General features: G+C 35.8%; 1 protein-coding gene across 13 annotated transcripts in view; it reads right to left on the reverse strand.

The window, feature by feature from the left end:
- APC (APC regulator of WNT signaling pathway) overlaps positions 1–15,077 on the reverse strand; it is a 135,353-nt gene that overhangs the window by 65,465 nt on the left and 54,811 nt on the right. For all 13 annotated transcript variants that reach the window (XM_073802401.1, XM_073802399.1, XM_073802398.1 and 10 more), the window contains exons 3-5: positions 11,962–12,046; positions 4,818–5,019; positions 452–560 (exon numbers count right to left, since the gene is read on the reverse strand). In XM_073802401.1, the coding sequence (XP_073658502.1) occupies positions 452–560; positions 4,818–5,019; positions 11,962–12,046 (396 nt within the window). The remainder of the gene's footprint in view (positions 1–451; positions 561–4,817; positions 5,020–11,961; positions 12,047–15,077) is intronic.

The raw sequence follows: 15,077 nt of genomic DNA on the forward strand, positions 1-15,077 counted from the left end.
AACAAATTTAGTATATCTGCAAAAAGCCCTAAGATCCATACCACCAGATACTGTCATTTGAATAGGACGCAAGTTATCTCAAAGATACTTTTAATGCAAAAATTATCTGGCATGAGTCCTGTAATACAGTTCAAAAAACAGACAGATGGTAATAAACATTTCTACAGAGTACGTCTGGTAATTGAACACACAGAATAAAAAAACCAGTTTCCTAGTAGAACCCTGAGTCCTTTAGTATTCAAACTTAAGAGGTTTTCTTAACAAGGGACTTAAAATAAATATGCTTGAGCCTAATGAAATTTTATCATCTTTATAAACAAAATTCATTATTATATATTTAGGTTTAAAGTTGGATAAAACATATTACTGTTTACAAATAACTATAAATGCAGTTATAAATTTATATATACTTTTAGATATTACAAATAAGTCACTTTGTCAAGTTACTTACATTTTCAGTTAAAGGAAGACTATCTATTCTTTTAGTGAGATTCTGAAGTTGAGCATAATACCAGTCTTTTTCCTTTTCTTCTTTGTCAAGGTCAGCAAGAAGCAATGATCTGTTTTTCAAAAAAAGTTAAGTTTACACAATGCTAATATAGCACACACAACAGCAGTTCTGATAAGCTGTAACTGTACTGTTCTCTATTTAAAGTATAATGAATAAATGAAAATTTTATTAATTTTGGATTTTTGAAGGTGGGACTTAATACAAGAATAAAAGGTATAATAAAGGAGTAAAGAAAAGCAGTAATTATGCAAAAAACAAACCTAGAGTACAGGGAACTACTGCATTGGACATAGATGTAGCTCTCAGCTTCTCAGCAGTTAAAACAGTAAGAAATATATTGTCACTGTGTAATAAGAGGAAATTATTCTGAGGGAGAGAAATGTTTTCTTAGTTTGGAATTTGAAGATGAATTTGTTGTATAAATTCCTCACAACCTAATCGATGATGTCCTCAATAACAATCTATATCAAGATACTCCATATCTGACCATTATAAAGATAAATGTAAAATAAGAGTGTTAATGGGAAAAAATCAGTAGGTACAAGAAGTATATGATCTATCTCCTTTCATGTGGCTCTTTCCCAAAGCAACCACTATTATCACTCTCGTGTATATATTTCCAGAGATACTCTATAAAAATGCAAGGATATATATATATAATTACATGTACATTTTTTAAACATAAATAGTAGCATATTTTTATATGTGGTGTCCTATAACTTTTTTTTTCTCACTTAAAAATCTATCTTGGAGATCACTCTGTATCAGAACATAAGAAGGTCCTATGTGTTTTTTGCTAGCTGCAAAGATATTCATGAATCCATACAGGGATAAACTATAACTGGTTCTATGTTGGAGAGCATTTAGGATCTTTCTAATCTTTTGCTATTACAAACAATGCTGCACTGAATATCCTTATACATAAGTTCATTTCACAAATGTGCAAGCATGTACAGAAGATAAATTCCTAGGGTATGTAAATTTTAAAATTACTGCCCTTATTAGGTATTGTACCTATTTATGCTCTTGCCACCTTCACCAATGCAAACGTTTAACAAATTTTTACATACCTAGTATTTTAAGAAATGGTACATCACTATGGTTGTAATTTGATTTTTATTAGTATGAGTAAGGTTAAGTAGTTTTTCAAGTTTAAAATCCATTTGTATTTCCATTTCTGTGACTTTTTCTTATTTATAGGACCTCTTCTATATTAAGAATGATAGCACTTTGTCAGTTATAAATATTTTTTCTCAGTTTACACTTGTTTTTTCACTATGTTTTTACCATGTAGAAAATTTTAATTTTCCCGTAGTCAGATCTGAGGATATTTTTTATTATGGCTTCTGGGGTTTGCTCCTACACAGAGTTGTTCCCCACTCTGACACTGTTACTTTAAAATTCTATTTGATTATATTATCTTGAAGAATATGTATGCATGTGAGTATGGAAGGTTCTATTCTTGCTAAAATTCCCTTTCCTTTACTGAGAAGCAATTTAAAAAATAAGAAATAAGCCTTTACTTTTGATGTGGCAACCTCAGTAGTGAGGGAATCCATGGGAAGGAAGCCAGGCCCTGGTTATGATGTAACAACCTGGGGTGGGGGAGGTGTGCTGACCAATGAGAAGCTGTGCCCTCCCTTCCATTTTTGACGAAAGAACCAGGAGAAAGCAATGTAGAAATCTTGAATTTCTTTCACAGGCTGGATACTAAAACTGACATAAAAATGAGATCTGATTCTATTTTTCAATGTTCCCTGGTGAGTACCTGTAGGACCTACCAGGACTAAGATGGGGAAATAAGGGATAGATGGAGATGCTATTTCCTCTGATTACTCTCCAATAAATAGGCTTATTTAAATAAGATTTGGGTGCTAAAAGTGCTTAAATGGATAGGCTGATGTTAGTGATGGTCGTGGAGTGAGGAAAATGTTAAGGAGAAGAGGGACAAGTTGTTACTCTCAAGTTTAAGATCGAACTGTGGCAAAATGCTCTGGGGAAGCAAAAGTTACCAAGTCTTGAGCCAGCATGATAACAAGTGGTTAGCTGAGAGTAGTTGATCTTGTAACTTACACAACAGTGCTTAAGACTCAACACTGAAACAAGGTCCAGACCCAGAAGCTGGTGGGTTTCTATGGTTTGTTTACTGTACTAATGGCTTATTTAGTGACTGTCAAGAGTCTTCTTTAAAATGTAAATCTCATGTCTTCTTAGTCCTCTAGCTAATTCAAGATCATCTAGAAGAGCATGGCACATGTATTATGCACTTAAATATTTGTTAAATGTATTAATGGCTAATGTGACAATGGCTGCCTATTGAGTGTATCAGACATAGTGCTAAGTACTTTTAAAAAAATCGGATTTTATCCTCACAACATCTTTTAAGGTAGTTCTTCTTCTTCTTTTTTTTTTTTTTTTGTGATACGCGGGCCTCTCACTGCTGTGGCCTCTCCCGTTGCGGAGCACAGGCTCCGGACGCGCAGGCTCAGCAGCCATGGCCCACGGGCCCAGCCACTCCGCGGCATGTGGGATCCTCCTGGACCGGGGCACGAACCCATGTCCCCTGAATCGGCAGGCGGACTTTCAACCACTGCGCCACCAGGGAAACCCTAGGTAGTTATTCTTATGCTAATTTTACAGACTGGAAAACTGAAGTTCAGAAAGGTTATGGACCTGGGTCTGAGTCCTGGCTTGACTACTTTCTAACACTTATCTCAATTATCTTGGGCAATACAGAAAACAAGAAAAAAAAAAGAGACACAGAGATAGTTGATCTATGACTTAAGGGATATCTAGAAATCTATGATATCTAGTTGATCTATGACTTAAGGGATATCTAGAGGGAGAAAAATCATCAAAGAAATAACAGAATTTTCAAAAGCTGAAGAAAATACATTTCCAGAGAAAAAGGGCACAGTGAGTATACAGCATGATGAATCAACAAAACACATATACCAAGGCATTCTGAAAGCTTCAGAAGAAGAAAAATGGTTCCCTGGAAAGGAATGTGAATCAGACCGATACTAAATTTTTCATCAGTGACATTGATTATGAAGAAGGAAAATAAGTTTGAGCCTAGACCTATCCAAACTATCAGGTGTGAGAGCAAAATAAAGATTTTGTCACATAAACAAGAACTAAATTTACCTCCAAACACAGTGAAAACTAAGAGGACACAAGATATATCAGAACTACACACACATATACTCTCCCCCCTCTCTCTCTGCTAATAAAATTAGATTTTTATCTACATGAAGCAAAGTAAGTTCCTAGGAAAGTCAGTATGCTCACATTCCTCTTAACAGAGCTCAAAGGAGACAAAGAGACGGAAGATTGTAGACCCTAGTTATTAGCTTCTTATTTTTCAGGATAGTGTTTCCTAGACTCTCAGAAGCAGTCGCGATTCAAGGTATGAAACAGAGACTCATGTAAACTCAGAAGAGTAAAGAAAGCTTAACACTATTTCTGGTCCAGATGATTATCCCTATTTTTAGAGATGGACAAACCTGAAACCAGAGGGAAAGTAGTAAAAGGTCTTTTGCCTCTCAGTGAGATATGCTAGGCATTTTCCATATATTAATATTCATTTTTCATAACTCCACAAGGTAGAATCATATCCCTATTTTACAGAAGGGAATGACACAAAAATTTAATGTTGACCAAGGTCCTACAGGTAATATGTAACATTTATACATTTGAATATTTCTTGAAAGTCTAATACAACTTTTAGGAATATAAATATAATATGGTATTTATCACACATAAAGGAATTTATACGTTTTTAGAAGGTACAAAACACTTGACAAAGTTCCTAATAACGATATATATTCTGATACTCGTAGTGAGATGATTTGAACTTCAAGAAGAAAAGAATTAATACGCTAGCTCTGAGAAACCAGAACTTATTCTATGTCAAGTAATGTTTTTTAGACTTGGAAACTGATAAATTAAAAAATGTTTCATTTGTGGCCACTTGTGATAGGCCTTTAATAATGGAAACAGTCATCTTATACTGGATCTAGTAGTTATTTAAGATCACGTGTATTACTCAATGTACAGAGCATGTGAGTATTTAAGTGACAAAGTAGAAGTTCAGAATCCCAAGAAATTGCCTCCTTTACATTTTTTCGATTTAAGGTAAGTACAATCAACAACATACTGTTTTTGAGATAATAAAGGCAAAATGCTCTGTTTGTGATCATCCACCATACACGCTTCATAATTCCTATCTTGTATCATTAAAAAATGACAAAATACTAGCTAAAATTGGAGCATACAAGTTTACTATTTAATGAAGAAAAGTTACCTCTCTTTTTCAAGTTCTTCTAAATAACCGGTATTTTCTCTGCTTCCATTTACAAACCCTCTTCTCGGAAATGAACCCATAGGAACAGGACTGCACTCTCCTGAACGACTAGATACAGATCCTTCTCGGCTTCCGTAAGAACGGAGGGACATTTTTGACCGTAGTTTCACTCCAGGAAAATTACTGCTATCTAAGTTAAGTTCTAAATAAAATACAGACAAGTTTTTATAAAACAATTGCTTTAAGTGCTCTAAAATATTGCTAATGCAATTATATTATCTTTCTATTTTTTAACATCTTTATTGGAGTATAATTTCTTTACAATGGTGTGTTAGTGTCTGCTTTATAACAAAGTGAATCAGCTATACATATACATATATCCCCATATCTCTTCCCTCTTGCGTCTCCCTCCCACCCTCACTATGTGGTCACAAAGCACTGAGCTGATCTCCCTGTGCTATGCAGCTGCTTCCCACTAGCTATCTATTTTACATTTGGTAGTGTATGTGTCCATGCCACTCTCTCACTCTGTCCCAGATTACCCTTCCCCCTCCCCATATCTTCAAGTCCATTCTCTAGTAGGTCTGTGTCTTTATTCCCATCTTGCCCCTAAGTTCTTCAGAACTATTTTTTTAAATTCCATATATGTTTGTTAGCATACGGTATTTTTTTAACATCTTTATTGGAGTATAATTGCTTTACAATGGTGTGTTAGTTTGTGCTTTATAACAAAGAGAATCAGTTATACATATACATATGATCCCATACCTTTTCCCTCTTGCGTCTCCCTCCCTCCCACCCTCCCTATCCCACCCCTCTAGGTGGTCACAAACCACCTAGCTGATCTCCCTGTGCTATGCGGCTGCTTCCCACGAGCTATCTATTTTACGTTTGGTAGTGTATATATGTCCATGCCTCTCTCTTGCTTTGTCACAGCTTACCCTTCCCGCTCCCCATATCCTCAAGTCCATTCTCTAGTAGGTCTGTGTCTTTATTTCCGACTTACCCCTAGGTTCTTCATGACCTTTTTTTTCTTAGATTCCTATGTGTTAGCATATGGTATTTGTTTTTCTCTTTCCGACTTACTTCACTCTGTATGACGGACTCTAGGTCCATCCACCTCACTACAAATATCTCAATTTTGTTTCTTTTCATGGCTGAGTAATATTCCATTGTACATATGTGCCACATCTTCTTTATCCACTCATCTTTTGGTGGGCATTTAGGTTGCTTCCATGTCCTGGCTATTGTAAACAGAGCTGCAATGAACATTGTGATACATGATTGTTTTTGAATTATGGTTTTCTCAGGGTATATGCCCAGTAGTGGGATTGCTGGGTCACATGGCAGTTCTATTTTTAGTTTTTTAAGGAACCTCCATACTGTTCTCCATAGTGGCTGTATCAATTTACATTCCCACCAACAGTGCAAGAGTGTTCCCTTTTCTCCACACCCTCTCCAGCATTTACTGTTTCTAGATTTTTTGATGATGGCCATTCTGACCGATGTGAGATGATATCTCATTGTAGTTTTGATTTGCATTTCTCTAATGATAAATGATGTTGAGCATTCTTTCATATGTTTGTTGGCAATCTGTATATCTTCTTTGGAGAAATGTCTATTTAGGTCTTCTGCCCAATTTTGGATTGGGTTGTTTGTTTTTTTGTTATTGAGCTGAATGAGCCGCTTGTAAATCTTGGAGATTAATCCTTTGTCAGTTGCTTCATTTGCAAATATTTTCTCCCATTCTGAGGGTATCCTTTGGTCTTGTTTATAGTTTCCTTTGCTGGGCAAAGGCTCTTAACTTTCATTAGGTCCTATTTGTTTATTTTTGTTTTTATTTCCATTTCTCTAGGAGGTGGGTCAAAAAGGATCTTGCTGTGATTTATGTCATAGAATGTTCTGCCTATGTTTTCCTCTAAGAGTTTGATAGTTTCTGGCCTTACATTTAGGTCTTTAATCCATTTTGAGTCTATTTTTGTGTATGGTGTTAGGGAGTGTTCTAATTTCATACTTTTACATGTACCTGTCCAGTTTCCCCAGCACCACTTATTGAAGAGCTGTCTTCTCTCCACTGTATATTCTTGCCTCCTTTATCAAAGATAAGGTGACTATATGTGCATGGGTTTAACTCTGGGCTTTCTATCCTTTTCCATTGATCTATATTTCTGTTTTTGTGCCAGTACCATATTGTTTTGATTACTGTAGCTTTGTAGTATAGTCTGAAGTCCAGGAACCTGATTCTTCCAGCTCCATTTCTTTCTCAAGATTGCTTTGGCTATTTGGGGTCTTTTGTGTTTCCATACACTTTGTGAAATTTTTTATTCTAGCTCTGTGTAAAATGCCAGTGGTAGTTTGATAGGGATTGCATTGAATCTATAGATTTCTTTGGGTAGTATAGTCATTTTCACAATGTTGATTATTCCAATCTAAGAATATGGTGTATCTCTCCATCTGTTGGTATTATCTTTAATTTCTTTCACCAGTGTCTTATAATTTTCTGCATACAGGTCTTTTATCTCCTTAGGTAGGTTTATTCCTAGATGTTTTATTCTTTTTGTTGCAATGGTAAATGGGAGTATTTTCTTGATTTCACTCTCAGATTTTTCATCATTAGTGTATAGGAATGCAAGAGATTTCTGTGCATTAATTTTGTATCCTGCTACTTTACAAAATTCACTGATTAGCTCTAGTAGTTTTCTGATAGCATCTTTTGGATTCTCTATGTATAGTATCATGTCATCTGCAAACAGTGACAGCTTTACTTCTTCTTTTCTGATTTGGATTCCTTTTATTTCTTTTTCTTCTCTGATTGCTGTGGCTAAAACTTCCAAAACTATGTTGAATAATAGTGGTGAGAGTGGGCAACCTTGTCTTGTTCCTGATCTTAGTGGAAATGCTTTCAGTTTCTCACCACTGAGAACAATGTTGGCTGTAGGTTTGTCATATATGGCCTTTATTATGTTGAGGTAAGTTCCCTCTATGCCTACTTTCTGGAGGGTTTTTATCATAAATGGGTGTTGAATTTTGTCGAAAGCTTTCTCTGCATCTATTGAGATGATATGGTTCTTCTCCTTCAATTTGTTAATATGGTGTATCACATTGATTGATTTGCGTATATTGAAGAATCCTTTCATTCCTGAGATAAACCCCAATTTATCATGGTGTATGATCCTTTTACTGTGCTGTTGGATTCCGTTTGCTAGTATTTTGTTGAGGATTTTTGCATCTATGTTCATCAGTGATATTGGCCTGTAGTTTTGTTTCTTTGAGACATCTTTGTCTGGTTTTGGCATGAGGGTGATGGTGGCCTCGTAGAATGAGTTTGGGAGTGTTCCTCCATCTGCTATACTTTGGAAGAGTTTGAGAAGGATAGGTGTTAGCTCTTCTCTAAATGTTTGATAGAATTCGCCTGTGAAGCCATCTGGTCCTGGGCTTTTGTTTGTTGGAAGATTTTTAATCACCGTTTCAATTTCAGTGCTTCTGATTGGTCTGTTTATATTTTCTATTTCTTCCTGGTTCAGTCTCGGAAGGTTGTGCTTTTCTAAGAATTTGTCCATTTCTTCCAGGTTGTCCATTTTATTGGCATATAGTTGCTTGTCGTAATCTCTCATGATCCTTTGTATTTCTGCAGTGTCAGTTGTTACTTCTCCTTTTTCATTTCTAATTCTATTGATTTGAGTCTTCTCCTTTTTCTTGATGAGTCTGGCTAATGGTTTATCAATTTTGTTTATCTTCTCAAAGAACCAGCTTTTAGTTTTATTGATCTTTGCTACTGTTTCCTTCTTTTCCTTTTCATTTATTTCTGATCTGATCTTTATGATTTCTTTCCTTCTGCTAATTTTGGGTTTTTTTTGTTCTTCTTTCTCTAATTTCTTTAGGTGTAAGGTTAGGTTGTTTATTTGAGATGTTTCTTGTTTCTTAAGGTAGGATTGTATTGCTATAAACTTCCCTCTTATAACTGTTTTGGCTGCATCCCATAGCTTTGGGGTCATTGTGTTTTCATTGTCATTTGTTTCTAGGTATTTTTTGATTTCCTCTTTGATTTCTTCAGTGGTCTCTTGGTTATTAAGTAGTGTATTGTTTAGCCTCCATGTGTTTGTATTTTTTACAGATATTTTCCTGTAATTGATATCTAGTCTCATAGCGTTGTGGTTGGAAAAGATACTTGATACGAGTTCAATGTTCTTAAATTTACCAAGGCTTGATTTGTGACCCATGATATGATCTATCCTGGAGAATGTTCCATGAGCACTTGAGAAGAAAGTGTATTCTGTTGTTTTTGGATGGAATGTCCTATAAATATCAATTAAGTCCATCTTGTTTAATGTATCATTTAAAGCTTGTGCTTCCTTATTTATTTTCATTTTGGATGATCTATCCTTTGGTGAAAGTGGGGTGTTAAAGTCCCCTACTATGATTGTGCTACTGTCGATTTCCTCTTTTATGGCTGTCAGTACTTGCCTTATGTATTGAGGTGCTCCTATGTTGGCTGCATAAATATTTACAACTGTTATATCTTCTTCTTGGATTGACCCCTTAATCATTATGTAGTGTCCTTCTTTGTCTCTTGTAATAAATAGTCTTTGTTTTAAAGTTTATTTTGTCTGATATGAGAATTGCCACTCCAGCTTTCTTTCGATTTCCATCTGCATGGAATATCTTTTTCCATCCCCTCATTTTCAGTCTGTATGTGTCTCTAGGTCTGAAGTGGGTGTCTTGTAGACAGCATATATATGGGTCTTGTTTTTGTATCCATTCAGCCAGTCTATGTCTTTTGGTTGGAGCATTTAATCCATTTACATTTAAAGTAATTATCGATATGTATGTTCCTATTCCCATTTTCTTAATTGTTTTGGGTTTGTTATTGTAGGTCTTTTCCTTCTCTTGTGTTTCCTGCCTAGAGAAGTTCCTTTAGCATTTGTTGTAAAGCTGGTTTGGTGGTGCTGAATTCTCCTAGCTTTTGCTTGTCTGTAAAGGTTTTAATTTCTCTGTCCAATGTGAATGAGATCCTTGCTGGGTAGAGTAATCTTGGTTGTAGGTTTTTCCCTTTCATCACTTTAAATATGTCCTGCCACTCCCTTCTGGCTTGCAGAGTTTCTGCTGAAAGATCAGCTGTTGACCTTATGGGGATTCCCTTGTATGTTATTTGTTTCTTTTCCCTTGCTGCTTTTAATATTTTTTCTTTGTATTTAATTTTTGATAGTTTGATTAATATGTGTCTTGGCGTGTTTCTCCTTGGATTTATCCTGTATGGGACTCCCTGTGCTTCCTGGACTTGATTAACTATTTCCTTTCCCATATTAGGGAAGTTTTCAACTATAAACTCTTCAAATATTTTCTCAGTCCCTTTCTTTTTCTCTTCTTCTTCTGGGACCCCTATAATTCAAATGTTGGTGCGTTTAATGTTATCCCAGATGTCTCTGAGACTGTCCTCAATTCTTTTCATTCTTTTTTCTTTATTCTGCTCTGCAGCAGTTATTTCCACTATTTTATCTTCCAGGTCACTTATCCGTTCTTCTGCCTCAGTTATTCTGCTATTGATTCCTTCTAGAGAATTTTTAATTTCATTTATTGTGTTGTTCATCACTGTTTGTTTGCTCTTTAGTTCTTCTAGGTCCTTGTTAAACATTTCTTGTATTTTCTCCATTCTATTTCCAAGATTTTGGATCATCTTTACTATCATTATTCTGAATTCTTTTTCAGGTAGACTGCCTATTCCCTCTTCATTTGTTAGGTCTGGTGGGTTTCTGCCTTGCTCCTTCATCTGCTGTGTGTTTCTCTGTCTTCTCATTTTGCTTAACTTACTGTGTTTGGGGTCTCCTTTTCGCAGGCTGCAGGTTCCTAGTTCCCATTGTTTTTGGTGTCTGCCCCCAGTGGCTAAGGTTGGTTCAATGGGTTGTGTAGGCTTCCTGGTGAAGGGGACTAGTGCCTGTGTTCTGGAGGATGAGGCTGGATCTTGTCTTTCTGGTGGGCAGGTCCACGTCTGGTGGTGTGTTTTGGGGTGTCTGTGGCCTTATTATGATTTTAGGCATCTTCTCTGCTAATGGGTGGGGGTGTGTTCCTGTCTTGCTAGTTGTTTGGCATAGGATGTCCAGCACTGTAGCTTGCTGGTCGTTGAGTGGAGCTGGGTCTTGGCCTTGAGATGGAGATCTCTGGGAGATTTCTGCCGTTTGATATTACGTGGAGCTGGGATGTCTTTTGGGGATGAATGTCCTGAACTTAGCTCTCCCACCTGAGAGGCACAGTCCTCATGCTTGGTTGGAGCACCTAGAGCCTGTAACCCACACTGCTGGTCACACAGAAATCCATGGGTCAGTGAGGACAGGTGAAACTTGAGTCTGGTTTCAACTCAAACTTGAACTCCAGAGATAACCTGTCAGGTGAACGCAGCCCCCCGTGGAGAAAACTTTACATACAGCGCAGTGAACCACCCTGTGACTCCCTCCTCAGCACCTCCTGGCGGTTCTATCTTTTAAAACTGAAATCTTTGGTTCATATTTTAGCCCTCTGATTTTAAGCCATTTTATAATGTAACTGATAATACATTATATATATTACATAAAGCCTGTAGGAGTACTAAATTATGGCAGCTATTGAGCAGCAAATTTATGTAGGAAACGGAAGAAATCCTATCACAAATGCTGATGCTCAGAGAAATTCATTGACTCCTGGTTCTGTAAGAGAAACAGTCCCACAAAAAGTCAGGCCATATGTATGAAGATAAAGCACTTCTATCCTGGACGGAACAAAGAAGGTCACTGACTCCTTCAAATGAAGCAGTGGGCCCAGTTTGTGGCATATAGCTTATTAAAGGCGTATTTAGTGACTAGTGGAACAGCAACGAGTTTTAGAAAGAGCTGAAAATTATCAAGGAAGTAATCTAAAATAGTTTATTCAAAGCCAAGAAAACCCAATACCAACATTCTAATCAAGAGAAGCTGTACTTGGGTATATACACCTAAAGCTGACAACTAGACCTTAAAAAAATTACTTTAAAACACTTCTTAAAAATCTACCTTTGATATATGTATATGTATAGCTGATTCACTTTGTTATAAAGCAGAAACTAACACACCACTGTAAAGCAATTATACTCCAATAAAGATGTTAAATAAATAAATAAATAAATAAATAAATCTACCTTTGAGACGCTCTAATAAATCAATCTGTCCAGACGAAGCCATAGCTTCATCTTCAATACTTCCTTGTAGTTGTTTAAGTACTTCCTGTAAAAAAGAACACAATATATTAACATGACAAAATTCTAAGTAATTTTTTTTTAATAATATGAACTTAATTTTTTAAATTTTTAAAAAACTTTTTGGCTGCATTGGGTCTTCGTTGCTGTGTGTGGGCTTCTCATTGCAGTGGCTTCTCTTGTTGCAGAGATGGGCTCTAGGCACGCAGCCTCAGTAGTTGTGATGCGTAGGCTCAGTAGTTGTGGCTCATGGGCTCTAGAGCACAGGCTCAGTAGTTGTGGCTCATGGGCTTAGCTGCTCCATGGCATGTGGGATCTTCCTGGACCAGAGATCAAACCCGTGTCCCCTGCATTGGCAGGCAGATTCTTAACTACTGTGCCACGAGGGAAGTCCCCTAAATAACTTTTTGAAGACATGCTTGTACATTTCTTGGCATTTAGGTCTGCTTGGGGAACAAAGTGATTTCAGATCTATCTGAAAACGTATCATAAATTGTAAAGTACTCTACATATATTACCTATTGCTAATTATGAATAATAAATTATAGCCCAACAACAGTGATATTTTGTGATAATGGTGATTATGGGTAGTCCCCATGCAATATATTATATATATGGAATAGTTAAGATATATTATCTGCAACTTCTGAAATAATATAGCAAAGCGGATCATTCTCATCTTTCAGAGAGATCAACTGAGACTCAAAGACTTGCCCGAGGCACAAAAGCTGTTTAAAAAATCTGTTTAAAATCCATGTCTCTTAAGCTTATACCAACATGGCCATGAAAAACACCAGATTAACACAGTATGCTGTTTTATTTAACACCCCAATAAACAGCAAGCTTTTATATACTACATTTATGTACATTCTGCTAGTACACTGATTTATAATCAGCAGATAGTTAAGTGACTGTATGCTCACTGTCTCCTGACTTTTGATCCATTATTTCCTTTCCCATCTAAATCCTTCTGTTGATAAACTTTTGTCAAAGAAGGTTGGGAACTTTCATCTTCTATTAGTTTTTCTGTAATTTATATACATTTACATTTTATATATTCTGAGGCATCCCATTCTAGTTCACAGCAAAATCTTTTGTTGGCCAACTAGGTTTCCAAATGCAAAACAGTGTATTTGAACATTTACAATCTTATAGCTATGGGTAGTGTTCCTCTATATGAAAAATGATCCATAAATAGATTGAAAAGGAAATCTGTCAAAAAGTGAGTAAATGTAGCAAAGACAACTTCACTGGTTTACCTTGACAGTGACATTATAAGCATTAAGAAAAGAATCCCTATGTTAACAACAAGAAATAGCCTGTGACCTTAAGATTTGACCTTCAAATAATAGACCATGTTGGAGGTTGAAAGGCTTAGATAAGTAGACGTGGGACGTGGAGGTGACGGATATCCACGTTCAGAAATTATGTCAGAGTGTATCACAACTGTGGGATAGGAAATAAATTTGCACAGGGATGCCTTTCTCGAATGAATGTAGATTACTCTAAAACATTTAGTATAAACATCAGGACACCATCTCTTCCATAAAGTTTGAGATTACCACTGTAGGCTACCTGCAGTGTTTAGGATCCCAATTCTCCTTCCATCCACTGCTGCTTGTAGTCTTTCAATGATCCTTTAATCTTATCACTATTTCTTATAATCCCCAGTCTCACAATTCAACAACTGCCTTTCTCAAATAACTTCCAATTATATGTCTAATCCTAACCTCACTTGCAAATTTCAGACTCACTTTCCCAGTATGACTGATAGATGCTTTACATTCAGTGCATCTGGATGATATGCACTGCACATGTAAATGTCCGAACTATCATTTTGTGTCACTAAAACCTGTTCTTCGCCTTGTATTCCTTCAGTTAAATGGCAGTAGCCTTCTTTTGTACCTCCAGGCTCAAATCCTCAGCATCCCCTCCTTCATCTTCCCAATCAGTTATCAAATTCTGTATTCTAGCTCTATTATCTCTCTTACAGCCATCTCTTTTCTATTCTTACTGTCACTATCCTGATTATTAACCTCAAAACTACTAAAATAAACTCCTAAATGGTCCTACCTTGCACAGAACTATCAGAGTAAGCCTTTTAAAACACAGCTTTGATCAGGTCTCTCTTTATACAAGATTATTCTCCAAAGCCTATCATCAAGAGTTCGCAGTGGTATTCTATGGAAGTTAGAATTGCAAGCAAATTTTTTGCTTGTTTTTGGTTTCCTAATTTTAAAACAACAGGTATTACAAAAAAAATATTGTTTTTAGAAAAGGTACAAGTACTTAAGAGTTCAAAAACAACAAGAAAAAGAAATCTTTGGCATCTCATAGGACATATACCTGATTTTTCAAAACTAATGGCACATTAACAGTTTTTAAAAAACATGTTAAAAAATAATAAAGAAAAACTAAAGTAACACCAACAATAGAAATTAAAAGGCTATATAAACCTGCATGTCCAACAATAAAGGATTAAATAAATTTATGGCATTAGCCATACAATGGAATATTACAGAACTATGAAAATATTATAAAATAAAGATGACTTATATTAAATTAAAAAGCATGCTTCAAAATACGATCCCATTAAATGCATGCCTGCATAAAATGCACAGAGAGAAAAATATACACATTATCAAAGGTTACTGCTGGTATTAAAAACATTTTTTAAATGGGTGATTTTGATATCTCTTTTTGTTTGCCCATATTTCCTAATTTTTAAAAACAGTAAATATGCACAGCTTGTAATATGTTTTTTTTAAGTTTCTGTGCATGTGGTTAGAAGTCTGTTGATAAAAGTTCTAACCACAAAAGTAAATAAAACTATTGAAATTTAAGGTTTAAAAAATTTTTTTTAAGACTTTCAAAGCAGCCACCTTGGAAGCTACTCATTCCAATATGTTCCATTAAACTTTTTTTGTACATTCTGAGTTATGAACCTCACCAAAAAAAGAAAAAAAAATGCACACGTTATTAATTCATAGTTAGATCCAGTTACCTTCCCTCAAGATGACATCATCCAGCATGACTACATTACTCACTACTTTGCTGTG

The sequence above is a fragment of the Tursiops truncatus genome, chromosome 3 (genome assembly GCF_011762595.2).
Source record: "Tursiops truncatus isolate mTurTru1 chromosome 3, mTurTru1.mat.Y, whole genome shotgun sequence".
In the NCBI taxonomy this organism is placed as follows: domain Eukaryota; kingdom Metazoa; phylum Chordata; class Mammalia; order Artiodactyla; family Delphinidae; genus Tursiops; species Tursiops truncatus.